The sequence below is a fragment of the Larus michahellis genome, chromosome 4 (genome assembly GCF_964199755.1).
Source record: "Larus michahellis chromosome 4, bLarMic1.1, whole genome shotgun sequence".
NCBI lineage: Eukaryota > Metazoa > Chordata > Aves > Charadriiformes > Laridae > Larus > Larus michahellis.
The window spans coordinates 85,100,041-85,119,194 of NC_133899.1; the positions used below are offsets into that span (position 1 = coordinate 85,100,041).

Genomic DNA, 19,154 nt, shown 5'->3' on the forward strand with positions numbered 1-19,154 from the left:
TCATGCCTCATTCCGGTTTTATTCAAACACAACAAGTTACTTCTTAAATATTACTCAGCCACTTCAAAAGCGATGTTAATAAGACCATCACAGGAAATTGATCAGAGCATACATATTAGAATTAGCTTTTTCCCCATTTTTCTAGAGGATACAGTATACTTTTGCTTTGAATTCCATGACTGTTTAAAGAAAACAGCATCGTAAGACAAACTCGGTACATATTTCTAATGGGGATTGTCTGGGAGGATGCGCTAACGCAGTCTGGTCCTGGATAACTGCATTGGTCTTCCGCTTACTATACAAAGCTAAATGCTATAGATTAGCTACGTAGTTTCACCTGTTATTTTCAAACAAGCTAACAAAAACACTATATGAACTTACTTTCAAAGCGGTTTCTATGCATACTGGAGATTGTAACTTGTAATTGACTCCTCAGAATTGCACTCTGGTGAGACCCCAAGAACCCCTGGGGACTACAGGAAGGTCAGATACTCGGACAAGTTGCAAGACATTCCTGCCCCCGGCAGTGTAGGTGACTGCAGGTCAGCGCTCCTGTCTACCTAAAAGGTGAAAGAGCGTACGGATAACCATATAAATGTTCACAGGGAGGAGGGTCTGGCCTTATCAACCCTAGAATTTCTGGTTTGCTTTGCCACTGAGTCGTATCTCCCCCTTTCTTTTAAAGAGAATGTAGAGAAAGTATTTGTCAACCACTACCGTTAAAAAAGAAAACAACCTGGGAAAAAGTCACAAATGTGATTTGCGCTCATGGATGTTTATGACAGTCTCTTCACATCTTTACCGTTGAAAGGCCTCCGGCACCTCCCCACGGAGGCACGCGTTCCCACTGCGTGCACCCCCAAAGGTCAGACTGGAGCCAGATGTGGGGGGGTGCTCTTTTTTTTCTACGTCTTTTTCTAAGCCTTGGGCTCGAAGCCTTAGGATCGAACCCCTTCGGCGAGGAGAGATGGGACTTACTGTACTGACCCTGCGAGCAATACACACGCACAAGTGGCAGCACAATCCATGCTTCGATGTCAGCGTAAGCAGGAATCGGTCGTCGTGGACATCTGGACCCTGAGTTCCAGGACTGGGAGCAGCCATCGCCGAGATTAAGCACGTACAATTTCATCTCTTGCTGCCGGAGTGCCATTCATTTGGGCATCAGTCACACACTTTTCAAAGCCTTTTCTATGTACGTTGTTTCAGCACGATGTTGTTCCTCCCCACACCCTTGAGCTCACCCCCTGCAGCATCTACAATTTTGCAGCACGCATAATTCACAGGGGCCTTTAAAGGCAGCTTTCTAGGCAATACTGAAGTATAAAATAACACTGGCGGTTTATAACTTCTGCCACCGTCATTTAACAAAAATGAAAAATAGCTTTGTCCTGATTGTTTATTTTTTTTATATCTCTAGCAATAATGTTTCTGGTAGCAATTTTGTTATGCGGACTACTGAATGAATTTTTTGGCGCGGCAGCGCTATAGGCTGTGTTCTGAGGTGGATCCTGCACTAAGAGCAAAGCAGAGCAGGCAGATGCAGCAGTCTTGAAGACCTCTGTAGTATCCTTTGCTGATTCCAACCGTGAAATAGGCCACCCCAAAAACCTACTCAGAACTCTGTTTTTCTGGCTAACCAACCTACTCATTTTTGAGTTACCAAAGAAAGATTCAAAGACAAACGGCCATTTTACTATCCGAGTACATTTAGCCAAGAGAAAAATCACTTGTCTGAGCTGGTGATCTCTTATGGGGTTTGGGTAGTTTTTTTCCTTGGGGAAGGGGGTTTGTAATGAATGAGAGAAGATTTGTTTTATAGTTGGACAGGCTAATATGGAATAAAAGGTCTTACTTACCCCACTTTCCTCCAAACTCATCGTTTGTGTAGCTATATACATGCTGACATTTAAAGGAAAACTGGGAAGGGAAGCATCGACACTGATTCATAATCACGTGCTTCCTTCTGGAAGTTCTATTGTTTCAGTTGGCTGGTTGATGAATAAAATGAACCTGGATGTTAGCAATAAAAGGGGCCTTTTATTTATTTTACTTTTTTTTAAATTAAAAATTATGTAAAAGAAGACAACGTTCTATTTTGGATAGTCTAGTACTTGGGACACTTAACTGTTTATAACTATGAACTTTGCTTTCATAAAATCATCAAATTTTGATTACTGTAATACAGCATCGTGCTCAACTAGAGGAAAATTTCAAATGTACTTACCTCCTAGCTGGGCCTGAAATTGCAATAAGGCTGTAAGATCATCAAATCATAAACCACTTTGGGTCGGAAGGGACCTTAAAGATCATCTAGTTCCACCCTGCTGCCCTGGGCAGGGACACCTCCACCTCCCACCAGACCAGGCTGCTCAAAGCCCCGTCCAGCCTGGCTTTGGACCCCTCCAGGGATGGGGCTTCCACAGCTTCTCTGGGCAACCTGTGCCAGTGCCTCACCACCCTCACAGGAAAGAATTCCTTACTAATACGTAATCTAAACCTACCCTCTATTCAGTATAAAACTGGTACCCCTCGTCCTATCACGCCACTCCCTGATAAAGAGTCCCTCCCCAGCTTTCCTGTAGGCCCCCTTTAGGTACTGGAAGGGGCTATAAGTTCTACCCGAAGCTTTCTCTTCTCCAGGCTCAACAACCCCGATTCTCTCAGCCTGTCCTCATAGGAGAGGTGCTCCAGCTCTGATCATCTCTGTGGACCTCCTCTGGACCTTCTCCAACAGGTCCACATCCTTCCTGTGCTGAGGACTCCAGAGCTGGATGCAGCACTCCAGGTGGGGTCTCACCAGAGTGGAGTAGAGGGGCAGAACCACCTCTCTCGACCTGCTGGCCATGCTTCTTGTGATGCAGCCCAGGATGTGGTTGATCATTGAACTCTTCTGTGAACGGTCATCTATACAACATGTAGCTAATTAAATTCAAGACCTATAAATATTTTAAGTTTCAAGAACATTTCTACAAAGCAGAAAGAAATCTATTGAAAATATTCCCTGTGTGTTCAAACGAACATTAAACCGTTCACTTCTCACAGGACATTAAAATCACTTACACTTTCAATAGTGCTCTGCACTTCCTGGATATTTTTGAAGACATGATTGAATATGCAACCATCTCTAGGTGTAGTTTTAAAAAACAAGTAAAATTTTCAGCCTAATGTTTCACACACTTTAAATCCACCTTCTGAAAATGACAAAGATTTACTTTAAAATTAGTATTTCACATAAAAAGGAGAAAACGACTAGCAAAAAAAGGTAAGAAATGCCACTTTATCAAAACATTTTAGCTCTGCCCTTCTGAAGTCTTTACAAGAGATAAATACAGCTGCAATCTATAAGATTGCCACCTTTGTAAGTACTGTACATAGCAGAGGACAGTTACCCAATAACCAGAAAATTTGCTACAAAAATATATTATGTGTTTTGTAACATCTGCAGGTAAACAGCAAAAAAATGCTATTAAAAATGCAGTAAAATGCAGAAAAAACTAGTAGACTACCATACTAACCATAATGTTACAATAAAGTGCTGTTTGACTTTGTATTTTGCCTGTTAAAGTTTCTCTTATCTAGAATTTTAGCTTACTTCTGAAGTCTTTAAAGTAAGATTTCTTTAAAGCCAAATCACCCCTTCTGGGAAGAACCATTGCTAATCTGCTCTGGATTAATTAAACTAAACTCACAGTAAATTAGAGTAAAACGCCCTAAAATGAGCCACTTACTTAAATACAAAGTTTGGTTCTTAATCTTGTCCTACCTGGCATCAGCTCAAAAATCTAAAAATCGCAGCCAGAAAACTACCAAGACACCCCCCCAGGTTGCATACTTACATTAAAAATGCATCTCTCTCTCACCATTTACTTGCAAACCCCTTTTCCATCTCATGGATTTTCCTCATCAAACACCACTAGTGAATTAAAAGGAACCGATATTTACACGGAAAGCTGTTTTCCTAGACAAATATTGGTGCAATTTTTTAAAATAGCCGACAAAGTTAATACCGTATTGGCAGCATACAAACTGGTTTTATGATTCTTCTGGCTTCCCTACAAGTCGGGATTCCTCCTGAGTCAGTATTTTGCCAAGGACTGCATCATAGTAAGGGCTGAAGACCATTTTGTTGTAGTTGACGAGACGAACGTACTTCACAGCAATTTCTTCCAGCTCTCTTTGAATAGGGCCTAATCCTCCAGGAACGGCAGGTGATGATTTCTGCTGACTAGATGCAAGATGATTCTCCAGAAACTTTTGAATTCGAGAATCTGGAAAAATTGGACCAAGGGTTTTGGTTTGTTTTCAAAAAAAGACAGTCAATTAGAAATAGTGTAATCTCATGTAAAATACAGAAAGCCCGAACATAGTAAACAAGTATTTGAAACAGATTAAATAAGAAACCATGCACGAAATGCCACCAACAGTTTTACAAAGACAGACGAGCGGTCACTTGAGACGAGAGCGGTTGTGCCACAGCATACCTATTAGCTTGCATATGGTGTTATCTGGGTTGGCCACTGCTTGGATTTGTCCTTTAAGTACAGTCTCTCTCTCGGCTGAGAACGGTGTAAAGCCATGCTGGGACAGGCAGCTGTTAACTTCCGCACACACCTTTTCACCGATGGTAGCCAAAGATTCCTTCAGGTTAAAGGAGCTAGAGAATGCGGAGTGGAACATTACTCAGCTATTTCAGTTATTCACTTTTTTTCCCCACTTTTTAAAAAGAAACTATCCAATTACAGTTGCCTGATTTATCAAATGTAACGGAAGAAGTGTAATCCACATAAAGGCCAGAACTATAAAGAATAACACATTTTTTATATATGAAAAATAAAGTTGGGATATAAAACAAGGAGGTGGGATAGCATTCAAGTTTTCCATCCTGAACAACCCATGCAAGTAAGAGCTGACTTTCCTACTACACAGACAGCTCTGCCTAATGCAAAAACCAGTTATCACCCCAGACCGTGTACAGCCGTCATTCTAAACCCGCAAGCAGCTTGCTGTACCACACTCAAATCCTCGAGAGAGCCTGGCCCAAACCGTGAGCGTGGTTGGCTGCTCGCACTCTCCTGTGCCAACCAGGCATCCTGAAAAACACAGGCTGAAAAAAAGCGCATGTACATAACAGAAAAGAACAGAGCAAGAAAAGACTGTTCTGTCCAAGTAAGCTGGGTGAAAATTGTCAGCCTGGGCTCATCAAAAGTCTTCGTCACTTCCTCTACATACTCTGGGTCCTCTACATACTCCTCCAGAGAGAGGCTTAAACTGATTATTTACTAGGGTGAAAATGGACCTACACCTGCCTCTGCGTGACAAGGGTTATTCAACACTCACGGAAGATGCATTCCCGTCAGCAGCACCTTCACAATGGTTTTGATTTTCTCAGCAAATCCAGGCATATCGACGAGCGCCGAGCCTGCTGCACTGAACGTGACCAGGAGGACTGTCCCAACCAAGAGGAGCTGCTCCAGCTCCAGCTGTATTTCCTGAAAGCGGGTCTGGTCCATCAGCACTGTCTGCAAAGAACGAGGAAGCCAGCACAGAATAAAGTCAGAATTCTGGGCTGTGAAGTGACACGGCGGTGCCTACCTGTTCACAGCAGTGAGGGTAAGACAAAGACACGGAAAAAAGCAACACACGGTCAGCAGGAGAGTAACAGAAACAAAATGAAAGAATTAACTCCTCTTTTCCAGCTTAAGTAGGTTTCCATACTGAACAAGAAGTACCTCATAGAAGAGGTACAAGAGCTCTCAATCAAGAGATAAATGTTTCAGTATTGTACTTGTTGCAAGGCTACAAATCGAAACAGCTTCTGTTACATCCCAGAAATAGAAAAGTAGAACAAGCACAGAAATCCATTTTTCTGTTAAATACCTACTTCCGGAAAAGGCCTGTTTACATGATCCCACTTTAGGAGCTTCAGGTAGGCCTGGTTTTGTACAGCAGTGGAGCACAGGGCGGAAGCTCCACCAGTGGCACCATCACTACTACAGTGGGGAGGCAACATTTTACACCTCAGCTTTGCAAGATCATCTGCTGCTTCTTGCAACCACCTTGTGACAAGGTCTAAAGAATCTGGAAGAAGAGCAGGGGAAAAAAAGAAAATCTTGTTAGGAAAATTCCTTTTCAAAGTTAGGTTTTTCCACCAATCGTTTCCAAATAATCCCATTAGTTACTATTACTAATACCCATTATATTAGTTTTTGACATGCATTTCATTTATTGCATTAAGCAGAACATCTAAAACAAAATTAAAACCATACAGCTACAGGAAATTGGAGGTGAGCTGATGCCAGCTAATTACGCCCTACACTGTATTGAAATGAAAGTAAACTCCAGTGTACTAAGCGCAGAACTATTGTTCTGGCAGACTTTTTTCAAACCACAGTTTTGGGGCACAAGCTGTCATTTACCAGATGAATTCTAGAACTTACAAGAAAATCTAATTTCTTTTCATGATATACAAGCAAAGACACGCAGTTTACTGGGAGACCAGAGGGGAAGAAAGAAAGGAACAAAGTCATACTTGGCTGTTTCTCAAGAAACTCCTGAAACTTCTTTCTTTCATATTCAGCAGACTGCTGCATTAATTTTGGCCTAATACTACTGACAGCGAAGTTTGCCATATCCATTTTCATTAGGTCTAATACAGAGAAAATTGCTCTAAACAAACAAACAGAAACAGTTATTCAAGGCTGCAGATGTTTCAGAGGTACTATATACAAGATTTATTACAGATTGTCTAAGGAAAGAGCAAAAACATGCATGGGAAACATTAACAGGGGGCTTAACACCTTAAGAGCACGAGACAGAGAGAAAGCTTGAGCAAGCACGTACACACATGCATGTGCCTCTTCCAACTAGGAAATAAAACCTGCTCTCCTGTAAAAAAGCCTCCATGGAATTAACTTTACTAGCTCCACAGATTATATATCCCAGGATGTGCAATATTGTATGCTGAATACATAAGAAGACATCTGGATTTCCAAGCTTGCGTACTATCTCTCTTGGCCATATATTTTTTATATATTGTATATGTCTATAAAGCCAACCTCAGTGGGAAGTGAATAATCAGACCCAAGCGGAAAAAAAAGGAAAAAAAAAAAACCCAAACAAAGAAAACCACCTTAATTTCAAAGTAACCTAATTCCTGCTGGCAATATTTCTGCCAAGTCAATCCTGAACTCCTAGAAGCTTATCAAATTAGAAAACAACAAAGTTAATGAAATTTCTTCTAACTGTTGAGACCTTGAGCTGTTCAATCAGTGACAAAGCAGAAGCCTCTGAGCTCCCAGATGTGGTATCTACACTCCCTTTAGAGCTGAAAGGGTATTATACAGGGAGTGAGGTAGAGGGTAGAGAGCGCTCAAACTGGGGGGGAAAGGAAAAACAATAATAACTTTTTCCTATGCTCCTGCTTGCTTTTTTTCCCATTCTGCTGTCGATATTAAATTCTGATACAAACTGACTGTTCACCTGCTATCTTAAGCCTTACATGCATTTGGTATTTAAGAAAATGTCCTTCAGTGACATGCAGGAGCCAGACAAACACTCCAATTCACCAGAACAAAGAGGGTCCTTGTTAAAGGCTTCTGGAACATCTCTCCCCTTCACAACTACATCCCTTTCCCTATCACTCTTTTTTTCTACGAAGATTTGCAGGTTGCCCTGCTGGAACCCCCTCCCCACATCTAAAAGTATTTAACAGATTCTCAACATGACTAATAAATACCATTTCAGTACCTGAACAGAGGAACTATTTCATTAATATCTTTCAGTTTCTTAATTTCTTCATCTCGAGCTGGAGCACAGAGAGTTCCCATCATGCCAATAACAAATTCGACCAACTTAGAAATGTCAAGGGCCCCATTCTCTGCCTCCTGTTTTATCAAATCCAGATCAAGAACTTCTGTAATCTGGCTCCTCAGTCTAGTATGACCAGGCAACAAGAAAGACAGGAGATTCTGAAATGGAAAGTTTTTAACAGTCCATTAGTTCTACATATCAAAGACTACAAGGATCAAAACAGTTACTGAACCACTTTTTATTTAAACTAATTGCCCTTTACAAGTGGAACCTCTTTTTTTTTTCTTTTTTTTTTTTTTTAACCAATTGTTCACCAACTCCAAGTGTTTCACCTCATTCTGAAAGACAGTGAAATGACTAAGCGGTGAATATTCTGTAGTACAGGTCGCACTTAAGACTACTGTACTTGGTTTTGTCAGCCCAGCATTGGCGCATCTCATTGATTCCGTAATTAATACCACTATCGTAACATGAAGGAAGCTTGGAATTATAAAACTAGTATGGCTTACCTTTTATTCATCTTACATGGTTTTGCATTTGTTTTTACATTCAAATTTCTCCTCTGGGGTTATGCAAATTATATATGTTCACAGCTAATGTTATAGTAATGAAAAAGATCAAGAGAGTCCTTTATGAAAAGCCCAACTTCAACCACTTTTGCCCATTCATATCAATGCAGCTACACAAATTCACTAAGTTACCTTGATATCACATCATCTTACCTCTTTAATTTCTCCCAATAGTTTAATTGCATGGTCATACGTTGGTGGATCTTCCTTTAGCTGAGCTTCCAGACAATCCCAGAAAGCTTTATGAACAATATCTCTTACTTTTTTTTCTAAGCTGTGGGTAAATATGACCAGTTAAAAAGAACGATACTTGTCTCTGCACCACCTTACATAGATAACCTGCAGCTCCTGAAGAACAGCATGTAATAATATGAACATAACGTAGTAATGAATATATGACGATTAACAGAGATCTGTCATTTTAAGTTTCTCAGAAAAGCAAGAAAAACTGGACATGGGATTTGGAATGGCTTATATCCTAATAAAGGGTTACACACAAGCAAAGGCAGCTACAAATTACAATCCTTGAAAGTATCTATTATATGCTACCTCTAGAGAAAACAACTGGAAGAAAAAAAAAAAAGGAAATCACAAAAATTATAGCTTGTCTTCAAAAGACAAGTATTCATATTCTTTTCAAAAGCCTTACTAAGGAAATGCAATTCTACTAAGTAATATTCATTAAGTAAACCTAACAGACATGAAGTAACTTCCCTGACACACAAACTTCTGCATTTCAATGCATAAATATTGCAACAACTCTGAGATAAAGGCCAATTTCAGTTTGTGTAAGAAAATAAACGAATTCCAGTGCTTCAATACAAATTCCTAATTCAAAATACTGGAATTTACTCCTCTTCAGCAGGCAGGCTCCTGTTCACACCAGGTTTAACTTCAACACCAAAGTAAAATGCTCACACGTACAGGCACGCACACAAAGAATGCCCACAACAAACACCAGATTCCCAAAGCTCTGACTCCATGTGCAGCTGAGGTTCAGGCAGCGCCCAGAGGCCCTTATGCCCTGTGGCCCTCTAAGAGGGGCCAATACATGCTCTACTGACAGTGCCTACAACTGCAAATACAGCCACAACTGCTTCCTCCTCCAACCACTTGTCTACACATACGCTAAAGCTGCAGGGGACTCTATACTCACACAAAACATTTAATCCAAGGAAGATTCCAGAGTGTCTCTTCAAGCAAAATCTGAAGGACTGCTCTTTCTTTTCTAGGTGGTAAAGTGCTGTACACAAAATCCTCACCAAAGCCAAATACAGGGATCTCGTACTAAGGCAGGCCCAGCCCATCACAAAACCTCCTGAGCAAGGTGACCTCTGCAGTACATTTGTTTCTGTGATCAAGTGAAGAGATGCAAATCACCTGCTCTGGTGAACATCTACAGCCACTGCTCCGCATCAGTGAGCAAAAGCATCCAACTTTCCAAAGTACAGTGTAGGTCTCCAGCTCTTTTCCTCCTTTTTCTTTTTTTTTTTTTTTTTTAAAAGGGGATGGAAAAAAGAAAATATGCTAAAATTCTTCTTCCCTGAAAAATGCTGAGATCAATTTTATGGCACTGAGGCATACCAGAAAACTCATCCATTATCACAGCACGTTTTCACTTGAGAAGTCCATGTGAAGGAACATGCAGACACTGAACAGAACAGCACTCTCTTAACTGTGGGACTTTAGATGAAGTATTTATTCTCAGCCATCAACTGCCGAGCAGAAAATACCTCATGGAAGTTCCCCCAAAAGATGCTGGGACAGAGAAGATAACGTTGAATGAGGAGAACGAGCTTTGCATGTCTCAGACGTACTTCCCAAATGCTTGCTTCTAGAGGCAGCATTTGTGCAGGCTAGAGACAGGTTCCAGCTCATGGGACCACACATGAATTGCACACAACCTGCACGTAAGGCAACAAAGTAGGACTGGACCACCCTGCCCAGGTCCATCTAACAGACAAGGCAGACACTGGAAGAAGGTGCTGAGAAGACAGATCAAATCATTGCTTGAGCCCTAGAGTACATGAGTCTTGCTGGACAACAGAGAAATTTATTGTCATGTGCTAGCTCAGTTAAATGTTGTTTGTCCTCAGCATTTAAGGGGGCCACAATTCTGTTTCCTACCTCAGAGGCTGAGACAGGTGAACAAAGTATAGCAAAGACCCTCATCTGCTCCATTCAACCCCTACTCAAAGGCAATTCCTGCTGAGACCATGAGGTTCAGTGCATTTAATAGCACGAGCATATTTTCAGTCCACGGCCATTAATGAAACACCACTGGTATAATATGCTGGTGTCAGAGCTGGAAAGACAGTAATAGTCCAGGTGTGAAGGCAAGATGAGACTTCCCATTACTGCCTTTTCACTCAGGGACAATTCTAATTCCAAGCAACATCCTCTCATTACTAACCGGAACCACCACCACCTTGATTTGGTGGAGATTGGCACCAGACCTTTTGTCTCAGTATGACCACTTTCTATAGAGGACAACCAATGCCAGTCTTCTAAGAGCCACCCAAAGCATATTCTCCTGCAGCACCCGTGAAGGTAATGTGCTCTGGGGTCTCTCTCTCAAATGTTGACACCTTCAGACAACACTGGGTCCAATGTGGACCAAGTTTCTTCTATGAAATATGCACACAACTTTCACAAATTAACCCAAGAAACACACTGTCAGCCACATGTCTGTGTCTGAAAGAAAAAGCAACAGCAGATGAAGCATCTGTCGACAGGACTGGGGCAGCTATGCAGGCCAATATGCGACCAGACATCAAGGTCTCTTCTGTTCTCCCTCTCCCCTCTCAGCAGGGGAAAGAACTACTGTAGGTCAGAAAGAGAAGGAAAGACTTCAAAAGTTAAAAGGAGGACTAACTTAATAAAATATGTGAGTCTCTTCCCAAAAAGATCCCTGCCGAAACAGACATTAGTCTCAGAAAAAGCTAAAATGATCAGTTTCATCTTACTCCCGCGGGCAGTGAAATCTTAAAAGATGCTAAGAGCAGTACCTGCATCTGCAGCTACACTTGGCTGTTCAGAAGACTGCAGACAAGGGGACACTGACAAAAACCACACCACACGTACACAAACAATTACTCCAAGAGGTTCAACTTTCACACACACACATTTCTGAAGAAGCAGAACTGCATGCTTACGTTCTTCTGCTTATGCTCTTTCCTATCTCTTGTCAGGCACTGCCAGACAAGATACTAGGCAGAGCCTTCGCCTGATCCACTAGAGCTGTTATGCACTTCTGCAAATGCACGTTTAATTTATGTACTTGTTTGATAACAATCTTACCTGTGCTCTGGCAATTCAGCTGGTTTTATCTGGAAGTCTCCATTAACAACAATTTCGTGTGCTAATGCCATGTTGGTTACTCCCTTAGCTGTTTCCATGAGCTCTTCTATTGACACAGGCCGAGGAGGGCTAGCTGCAACATAAATTAAACTGTCAGACAGCTATATATAAAATTCTGTGGAAAAGAGTGTCCTAATACTTTTGGACCCTTTCCACCTTCTCGACAGTACAAAGGGCCAAAAGACAGTATAATCTGAAGATTCTCCTCTTTTCCTTCTCTGCCTCTTCCCAGCTGGCAGATGATGCAGGTTTGGAGTTTTACAGGAAACAAAGGAGTGAACCCAAGTGGATATTCTGGGCTCAGTATGCCAATTGCTTCCAAGTTCCATCAAGCTCTTTTAAAAAGCAAAAATAAACCTCATACACAAACCCCCACTTCTTAAGGGTTGCTTAATGTCATCTTTCTCCATACAGTAGGAAGAAATCATTAAAAATACTAGTATTTTCACTGCACTAATTTCTCCAATTGTTGTGCAGATGTTGCCATTTCAATTTTATATTTTTCAAGGAAGTGACTTCATCTCTAAAGCAGTCAGCAAATAAACCACCATTAACATTAAGCAATAACGTACTAGTAGCTAATTATTCTCAATACTTCCAGTGCAACTGGCACCTCTCCAAACTTTTTCCCCAGAGGCCATCGTCCAAGTGACAAAGGACGTCAAGACCTAGTTCCAGCACCAATGCCTAAGACTTCTTCCTCTGGAAGGCATTTGGGACTGACAAGGATGAATAAGCAGCTTCAAATTGGGCCCTGGGGCACACAAGCGAGTAAGAGGAAGCACCAAACCTGAAAAAACAGGCCAGTTTTCATTAGGCAGGAGACAAAGGTAGTGAATGACTGTAGAAATCTAGAAGGTAGAAGAGGGACAGGGACAATCTCAGCTTCCTGGATGAAGTGGGAATTACAGCTCCTTATTGTTCTGGACTACATAACATACTCCTGGGATTCTACTGGCATTGCTGCAGTGCAGGAAGCATCACAGCCCTAAAAACAAGGCAACATAAAGACAGAGAAGGCACCATGGGTGTAGACCATGCTGGTGAGGGGAGTAATCCCATCCCCACCGAAGTCAACTGCAATCTGTTGCCACGGATTCTTTGTGGTGAAGATTCCTCCTAGCTGTGCCAGCATCAGTGCAAGCAGTGCGTGTGGGTGCCCTGAAATGCCTTGACAAAAGCTAGAAGCACCACAGCTCTTCTCTGGTCCGGGTATTTGAGTTAAAAGGAGAAGGCTAGGTCAATTAGTGTCCTCAGGTGAGGCAGACAGGAATGGCAAGGTTCATCTTGGCTCCTCCAGAAAACATCTAGCGGAGCACAACAGGGGGAAAAGAGCCGCAACAGAATTGCCCTAACGGATTGATTCCTCTCTGTAGTTCGTTCACTTCAACTACAGTCTGGGCATAGAAAAGACATACTAATTCTCAAAATGAAAGCAACCAACCAGGGACCTTCATAGGCTGGGTTCACTGAGATATGTTTTAGGCAAACCGTCACGTCTGCCTCATTTGATAATCCAGTTTGACTGGACTTAAACTAGTAACATAGAAAAGGTCCTTCAAAAGTAACTGTCCGTCACTTGTCTGCCATTCAAAGCTGTTCCAAGTGCACACAGTATGGTTCCAATGTGCTAATGTTTCATTAATATCTTGCTCTTTTCGTGCAGCGCTCTTAAACCCTACTTCCTTCTGCTTGGAGTTTAATCTTGCACCGTGGCTCCAGGAACACAGCAAGGATTGATATTCTGAGAAGAACTAGCAGGACAACAAAGTTCACAGCTGAATGAGAGTGCTCTTGTCCGACTGCCAAATGACTTCACTCCAGCAGTGGATGCACTAAAAGCTAAGACTCTTTCATTTACCAAAGAATGCTCTTAAATCATGTTACTTCATCCTCATATTATATCTGCTCCCTTACAAGAGGAGAGGGTTTGAGATCAACGACTTCTTTGTGGTACAATGCAGCGCAAGACTGTGGTATGCATTTTACTTTCACATGTTTGTAGCCTCTCTCCATACATACACCGCTTTTCCTATCAGGCAACCAGCAAGACAAAACAACATAAACTCCCTCAGAACGTCTCCTTTGTGTAACGTGACACTAAAACCAACATTAAATTTCAAGTAATCATGAACACTATTAAAAAATAAAAAGAATGCAACATGCTGAGAATGTTGCACGCTGAGACACTCTCTACAGAAATTTGGAACTAGTTATCTGAGCAATTCTGCCTCTTTGAATTGAACCCCTGTGACCAGACAACTTCCCCCTGGTTTTATCTTTAGATTTGCCAGAAATAATTGGCAGCCATATTGCACCCAGCTTCTCATTTTAAAAGCAGAATGACAAAGAAAAATACGCCCTAGGAAGAAACGTAAAATATGCAGTCCTGCTTGACACTAGAAGTACTATTAAGATTAAATATACAGCTTTCCATCTGTATTGGGGGGTGTGTGTGGTGTGACAGGACATTACTTTGTTGATAACAGCCTCCCTTGCCCTGCAGGTAGAAGCAGGAGCTGCAACAATCCAGAAGGTTCAGCTGATAATGCAAAGAGCAGCAACAGCTAGAATTTAGCTAGAATATACTGGAGTAGTGCCTGTCCTCTCCCTGGGTGCAGACACACAAAGGTATCTGGCTCAGAGCAACATGGTTATTGTGAGCAATTAAGTACTAAAACAAAATGGAGAGAAAGGTGTTACACACAGTTTCAAAGCAAATGATCAGGAGTCATACGACATTTATTTGCAAAACAGTCAAACTCGCACAGATGCTATAAAATGCCATGATTGTCTCCGCCAACAAAATTCTAGAATTTACTTTTTTTTTTTTTAATAAAGCAGTTTTGCTTACACTTCGGTGTATCATCTCTGTGTGACCCTGGAGCACTCTGTCGTATTCTTTTTCTGATAGATGGATCTGGGTTGTCCAAGCTCTCCTCTTGACCATCCTCCAAACCACTCAACTGTTCTTCACTTGAATGTGGCTTGTCAGGATTCTGAGACATTTTCAGTTGGTTCTTTTCAAAAAAAAAAAAAAAAAAAAAAAGAAAAAAGATGAAAAAGGGAATGAATAAGCATTTTCTGACAGGGCTGAGTGGGAAAACATCACCAGGAGCTCTCCTGATTAAGAAAAAAATAAGAATAAAAAGAATCTTATGAGGAATTATATGATGTCATTCCCATAATGGTAGGGGACCTGGACTCCATGACTCACTTCCCATCTTACACAGAACAGGATGCTTTCAACACAGCTTCCGTTTACTTAATCTGCATTCCCAGTAAATTCTCAAAAATCTGAAACTGTTCCCTCACCGCAATGCATACAGATGAGAAAGAAAAATATGTTTTATTTTCTTTCTTAGCATTGCTTATGAAAAACACCTTCAGAATAGTATTACAAACATGGTTTACAAAAAAATTGTGCCAAACAAGACATTTCCCCACTACATAACAATAAAGCTTTCTGAACATAACACACTCCTGAATTATGATCTTCCCCAACTGCTCAGAACTTAAGTTTTCACTCTGAGCCATCCAAATGCGTTAAGAAGCAGGAAAAGGACTAGAGAGAAATTAATATAAAATACTACTCCCTTATTTTCATTCCATGCAAGAGTCATGATTTCTGCATAAAATGTCAGGATTATTTAAAAAACCCCAAAACATTAAGACAGTAAAGAACATAGTTATAGTATTTAAAATATTTGTTTATTAAACAGTAGATATTAAATAATATTTATATTACATCACAGATACCTGCAGTGTACCCAAAATTACACTGAAAAAATGACTGCTAGAAAAGCATGTCTCACCATTCATTATCTTCACTTATTTCACATACAGATTTCCCTCCAAATAACGTAATTTGCACGTCTTACCACTGAAAACTCTCTGTCATACAGAAGGCTACTGTTCACACTTCAATTTTACAAAAATCTATTAGAGAGCATGTGATGTCTCTACTTGATTAAATAACCTGGATGTTCTGTGAAGTGGGAAGTCAGGAAGCCTTTCAAAAAAAGAATAAAAGTGGACCATGTATCCCACCATCCCCACTCCAACAAGTGATACAGCCTCCGGAGACGCCTCACAGCTCCTAGGAAAAAATACTTGCAGCATCAAAGACTACACCGAGGAGGATGCAGCATAAGCAAGCAACAGTGTAGAAATATAAAACACAGCACTGAGTTTGTTTTTTTTATTTTCATAGAACAGCTGTAATAACTAACCCTACTCCATCAGTGCTTAAATTGATTGCGCCAATGTGATTCTCCAGGACAGATGGAAAGTTCAGTGCCTGTAAGAAATGGTTTTGTTCTACAGCAATGACTCAGGATCATCATGTTGCTAGATGCATGAGATACACAACAGCACGCAACACTTGTCCCCAGCACTGTGTGATCTCTATTTTAGAAAAGAAAACAAAGCATGGGATAAACTACACAGGAAAACTAAGACATCAGCACGGGTGTTGTTAGACCCCTTATATTAGCCCCCATCTCTAGCTGGAAGAGAGACACTCATGTCCCTGCCCCAAATTCTTGATCGTCTCCCACTGCACACACACAGACAGTCCCAGCCGGGACAAGAAAGTGGTAGTCTGTGCAAAGCTGGAGTCATATTGCCACCCATTTGACTAAGGCAGAGATAGCCTCCAGCTAGGTGTAACGCAAGGCACCCAAACCAGCATGCAAGCGGGAGACCGGTGACGTGCTCCAGGAGAAGTGAATCTCCTGTCTAGCAGAGAAAAGGTCTGTTACTGCAAACAGTCTATCAGTAAGAGGATGAGTAGCTCTGTTAATAAAGAAGCAGTTAGTAGAGAAGATCATAGCAACAATTGCAGTAGAAATTATAAGATAGGACTGGTTAAAGACAGGAGGGAAATGTGTTGTTGAATTTGGCTAGAATAAAAGCATGATCATAAAGGCTTCCACATTCATCCAACCAGACTAGACAGTGGTTCTTCCTATCTGTTCTCTACCACAAAGCATCCTCCTAAAGTGAAAATCTGAAGCATAAAGATGACTCAACTAAGACTCACTTAGGTCTTTAATGCACATGACACTTCATAATGCCTTGCAATCTCTCGCTGTGCTTTATCCTCACTACCCTTAGAAAAGCAGAGAAATACTATATCTTACTTACAGAAAGGAAACTGAGGTGTCAGTTAAACTGCTTGAGGACTCACAGAAGATAAATGACAGGGCCAAGGTGATTATCAGTCTCATGATTACCAGCCCCAGCTTTGCCCACCAGGCCATCATTCCTACCATGCAGACTACATCCTAAAGTATTGCCTTCCATAAAATGGCAGATCAAGAGCTACAGTCTCAAAATGAACAATTTCATTTAAATACCATTTGTTAAAAAAAAATTTCCTATTTCAGCTGCATAAAGTGGGAACAAGAACTCCTGGGCCATTCTACCAAATGACTGTTCAGCAGATGAGGTAAACAGGCACACTTGTTGGTTTAGTTGTTTAGTTTGCAATAGTCTACTCTTTTCTGCTGGATTACTGCTATTATTTGCCAGAATACATCTAGAACAAATCCTCTTTCCACTGGGTAAGTAAGCTTGACAATACCTCTTCCAGAAATGTGATCATCATCTTTCTTTTCACAGAAACGATTCTGACTCTTAATAGAACAGAATCTGTTTCTTCACGCTTTCCTCCGACTTACTTTTAGTAAAAACCGAAGTGCAAGAGAAAACCCCACAAATTAAAACAAAAAGATTTCCACGGGTTGTTTCCATCTAAGGTCCTCAAATCATTTGATGCACACACCAGCATTAAGTAAGCTCCATTGCGCTTCTGTGGAGCATGCACAAGACTGAAGCGGATCCTCCTCGCTTCACACGCGACCCCACTGGTCTGTGTGAGATAAGACTCGACAATTCCCCTTACCTGCAGGCCAAACACACAGGCCCTGAAGGCCACCTTTCTCCAAGCTCCGTTCCAACGCTGAACTGTCTCCTCTTCCCTCCCTTCGCCTGCCACACCAAAACCTGGTAACCCACTAGAAGGCAAGCAGCACCTCAGCTCTGCGTGGTGCAGCTGCAGCCAGTCCTCTGTCCCCTCTTCCAAATTAAAAGGGATGCCTGTGAACTTCTACTGTTCTCTCTACCTGCTACCTGTTCTGTGTAAGGCCCTGAAAGTCCTGGTCCATCAGCAGGGTCTGCCAAAATACAAGGTATAACAACAGAAACACCGTATCACATAGCAGTAATCTTACCATTCCACCCCCTGACCCTCGCTGAGCGCTGATTTCCCTGCAATACGCATTTCACACGGGTCGGGAAGTTTCGGGGCGCTCTCCCTGCGTCGCCCAGCCGGGCTGGTGGCAGCAGCTCCAGGCACAGATGCCACAGGGGCTCATAAACGGGCCACACGGAAAACGAGCCCCGGCGCGGCGCGGCCGGGTGTGTGTGGGGGTGTGTGTGTGTGGTGCGTGTTTCCAGACGCCAAACGGGCGAGGCAGGGAGAGAACAGAAAAGGGGATGTCACAGCAGCGAATCCCAGCCGCCTTCCCCAGCAAACAGGGCCCGGGCCCAGTCCCGCCGGCGGGCCCGGGGCCCTCCACGCCGCCCCAGGCCCACGGAGGCCCGGCGGCCTCCCAGCCCCGCACCCCGCCGCCGCCGTCCCTCCGCCTCAGGCCCCCGCCGCCTTACCGCCGCTGGGAGAAGGAGCCGCGGCCACCAGCTCTAACGGTGCTCCCTGCCCCGGCTCCCCGCTGCTGCCGGCCGGCGGTGCGAGGCTGGGCCAGAGGCGCAGCCCGAGCGCAGGGCGGGCCCAGCGCCTGCCGGCGGCCCGCCCCGCACCGGGCCCTGCCCCCTCCCCGCGCCGGGGCGGGGCGAGGAACTCCGCCCCGCGCCTCTCCGAGTATTTATTGGGGGTTTTTTTCATCAGAAAGCGGGCCCACAGGGGAGGCGATGGGGCACCGCTCTCCTCCGTTCCAAGGGTGCGAGTATAATCCTCAATATTATGGGTCACCGGTGCTTTTTTTTGGGGGGGCTTTGCCACCATGTAGGCAAGGGGCACTCAAGAGAGCTGCACCACAACAGCCTCCACCTGGACTCTTAACACATACCACACTCTGCTCATTTAGACTAAATCCACCCAGCAACCAGGGAAAGCAGCTGTGGCTTTTCCTTGCTGTCCCCCTGGGATGTGTTCACTCACTGACACTGCGACCATCAGTCCCTTCAGCCAAACTTAAATCTTAGCTACTGTCAGACAAGCTGTATCACACCCAAGTAGAGGAAAGGCCATGCTGGCCCTGCCTCGTACCTATCAGCGAAGGCTCCCAAACATCTCTCCTGCCCGGTTCTTCTCTGCAGACTGCTTTTGGGGAGCCTGAAAGCAAAGTTGGCACCGAAGCCAGGCGGTGACTCACACCACACAGTGGTGTC

General features: G+C 42.9%; 1 protein-coding gene across 3 annotated transcripts; it reads right to left on the reverse strand.

The window, feature by feature from the left end:
* Nucleotides 1–18,584, reverse strand: TCP11L1 (t-complex 11 like 1). 3 transcript variants are annotated; one of them, XM_074586191.1, is made up of 10 exons: nucleotides 18,414–18,584; nucleotides 14,596–14,761; nucleotides 11,682–11,814; nucleotides 8,535–8,655; nucleotides 7,750–7,970; nucleotides 6,533–6,669; nucleotides 5,885–6,081; nucleotides 5,341–5,522; nucleotides 4,485–4,657; nucleotides 1–4,271 (listed from the first exon to the last, which is right to left on the reverse strand). In XM_074586191.1, the coding sequence occupies exons 2-10, from the start codon at nucleotides 14,747–14,749 to the stop codon at nucleotides 4,036–4,038; spliced, it is 1,554 nt and encodes a 517-aa protein (XP_074442292.1). In that variant the 5' UTR covers nucleotides 14,750–14,761; nucleotides 18,414–18,584; the 3' UTR covers nucleotides 1–4,035. The 3 variants fall into 3 exon arrangements, with proteins under 3 accessions (XP_074442292.1, XP_074442291.1, XP_074442293.1); XM_074586190.1 differs by lacking the exon at nucleotides 18,414–18,584 and adding an exon at nucleotides 17,978–18,031 and having other exon boundaries at nucleotides 2,972–4,271; XM_074586192.1 differs by lacking the exon at nucleotides 18,414–18,584 and adding an exon at nucleotides 17,650–17,665 and having other exon boundaries at nucleotides 2,972–4,271.
* Nucleotides 18,585–19,154: the final 570 nt, after the last annotated feature.

Excerpts from the sequence above, each read along its gene's own strand:
- TCP11L1 (XM_074586190.1), bottom strand. Across the intron at positions 6,082-6,532 it reads GTTTCTTGAGAAACAGCCAA|ATTCTTTAGACCTTGTCACA; the intron begins GTATGACTTTGT and ends CTCTTCTTCCAG. Across the intron at positions 5,523-5,884 it reads TAAACAGGCCTTTTCCGGAA|ACAGTGCTGATGGACCAGAC; the intron begins GTAGGTATTTAA and ends CGTTCTTTGCAG.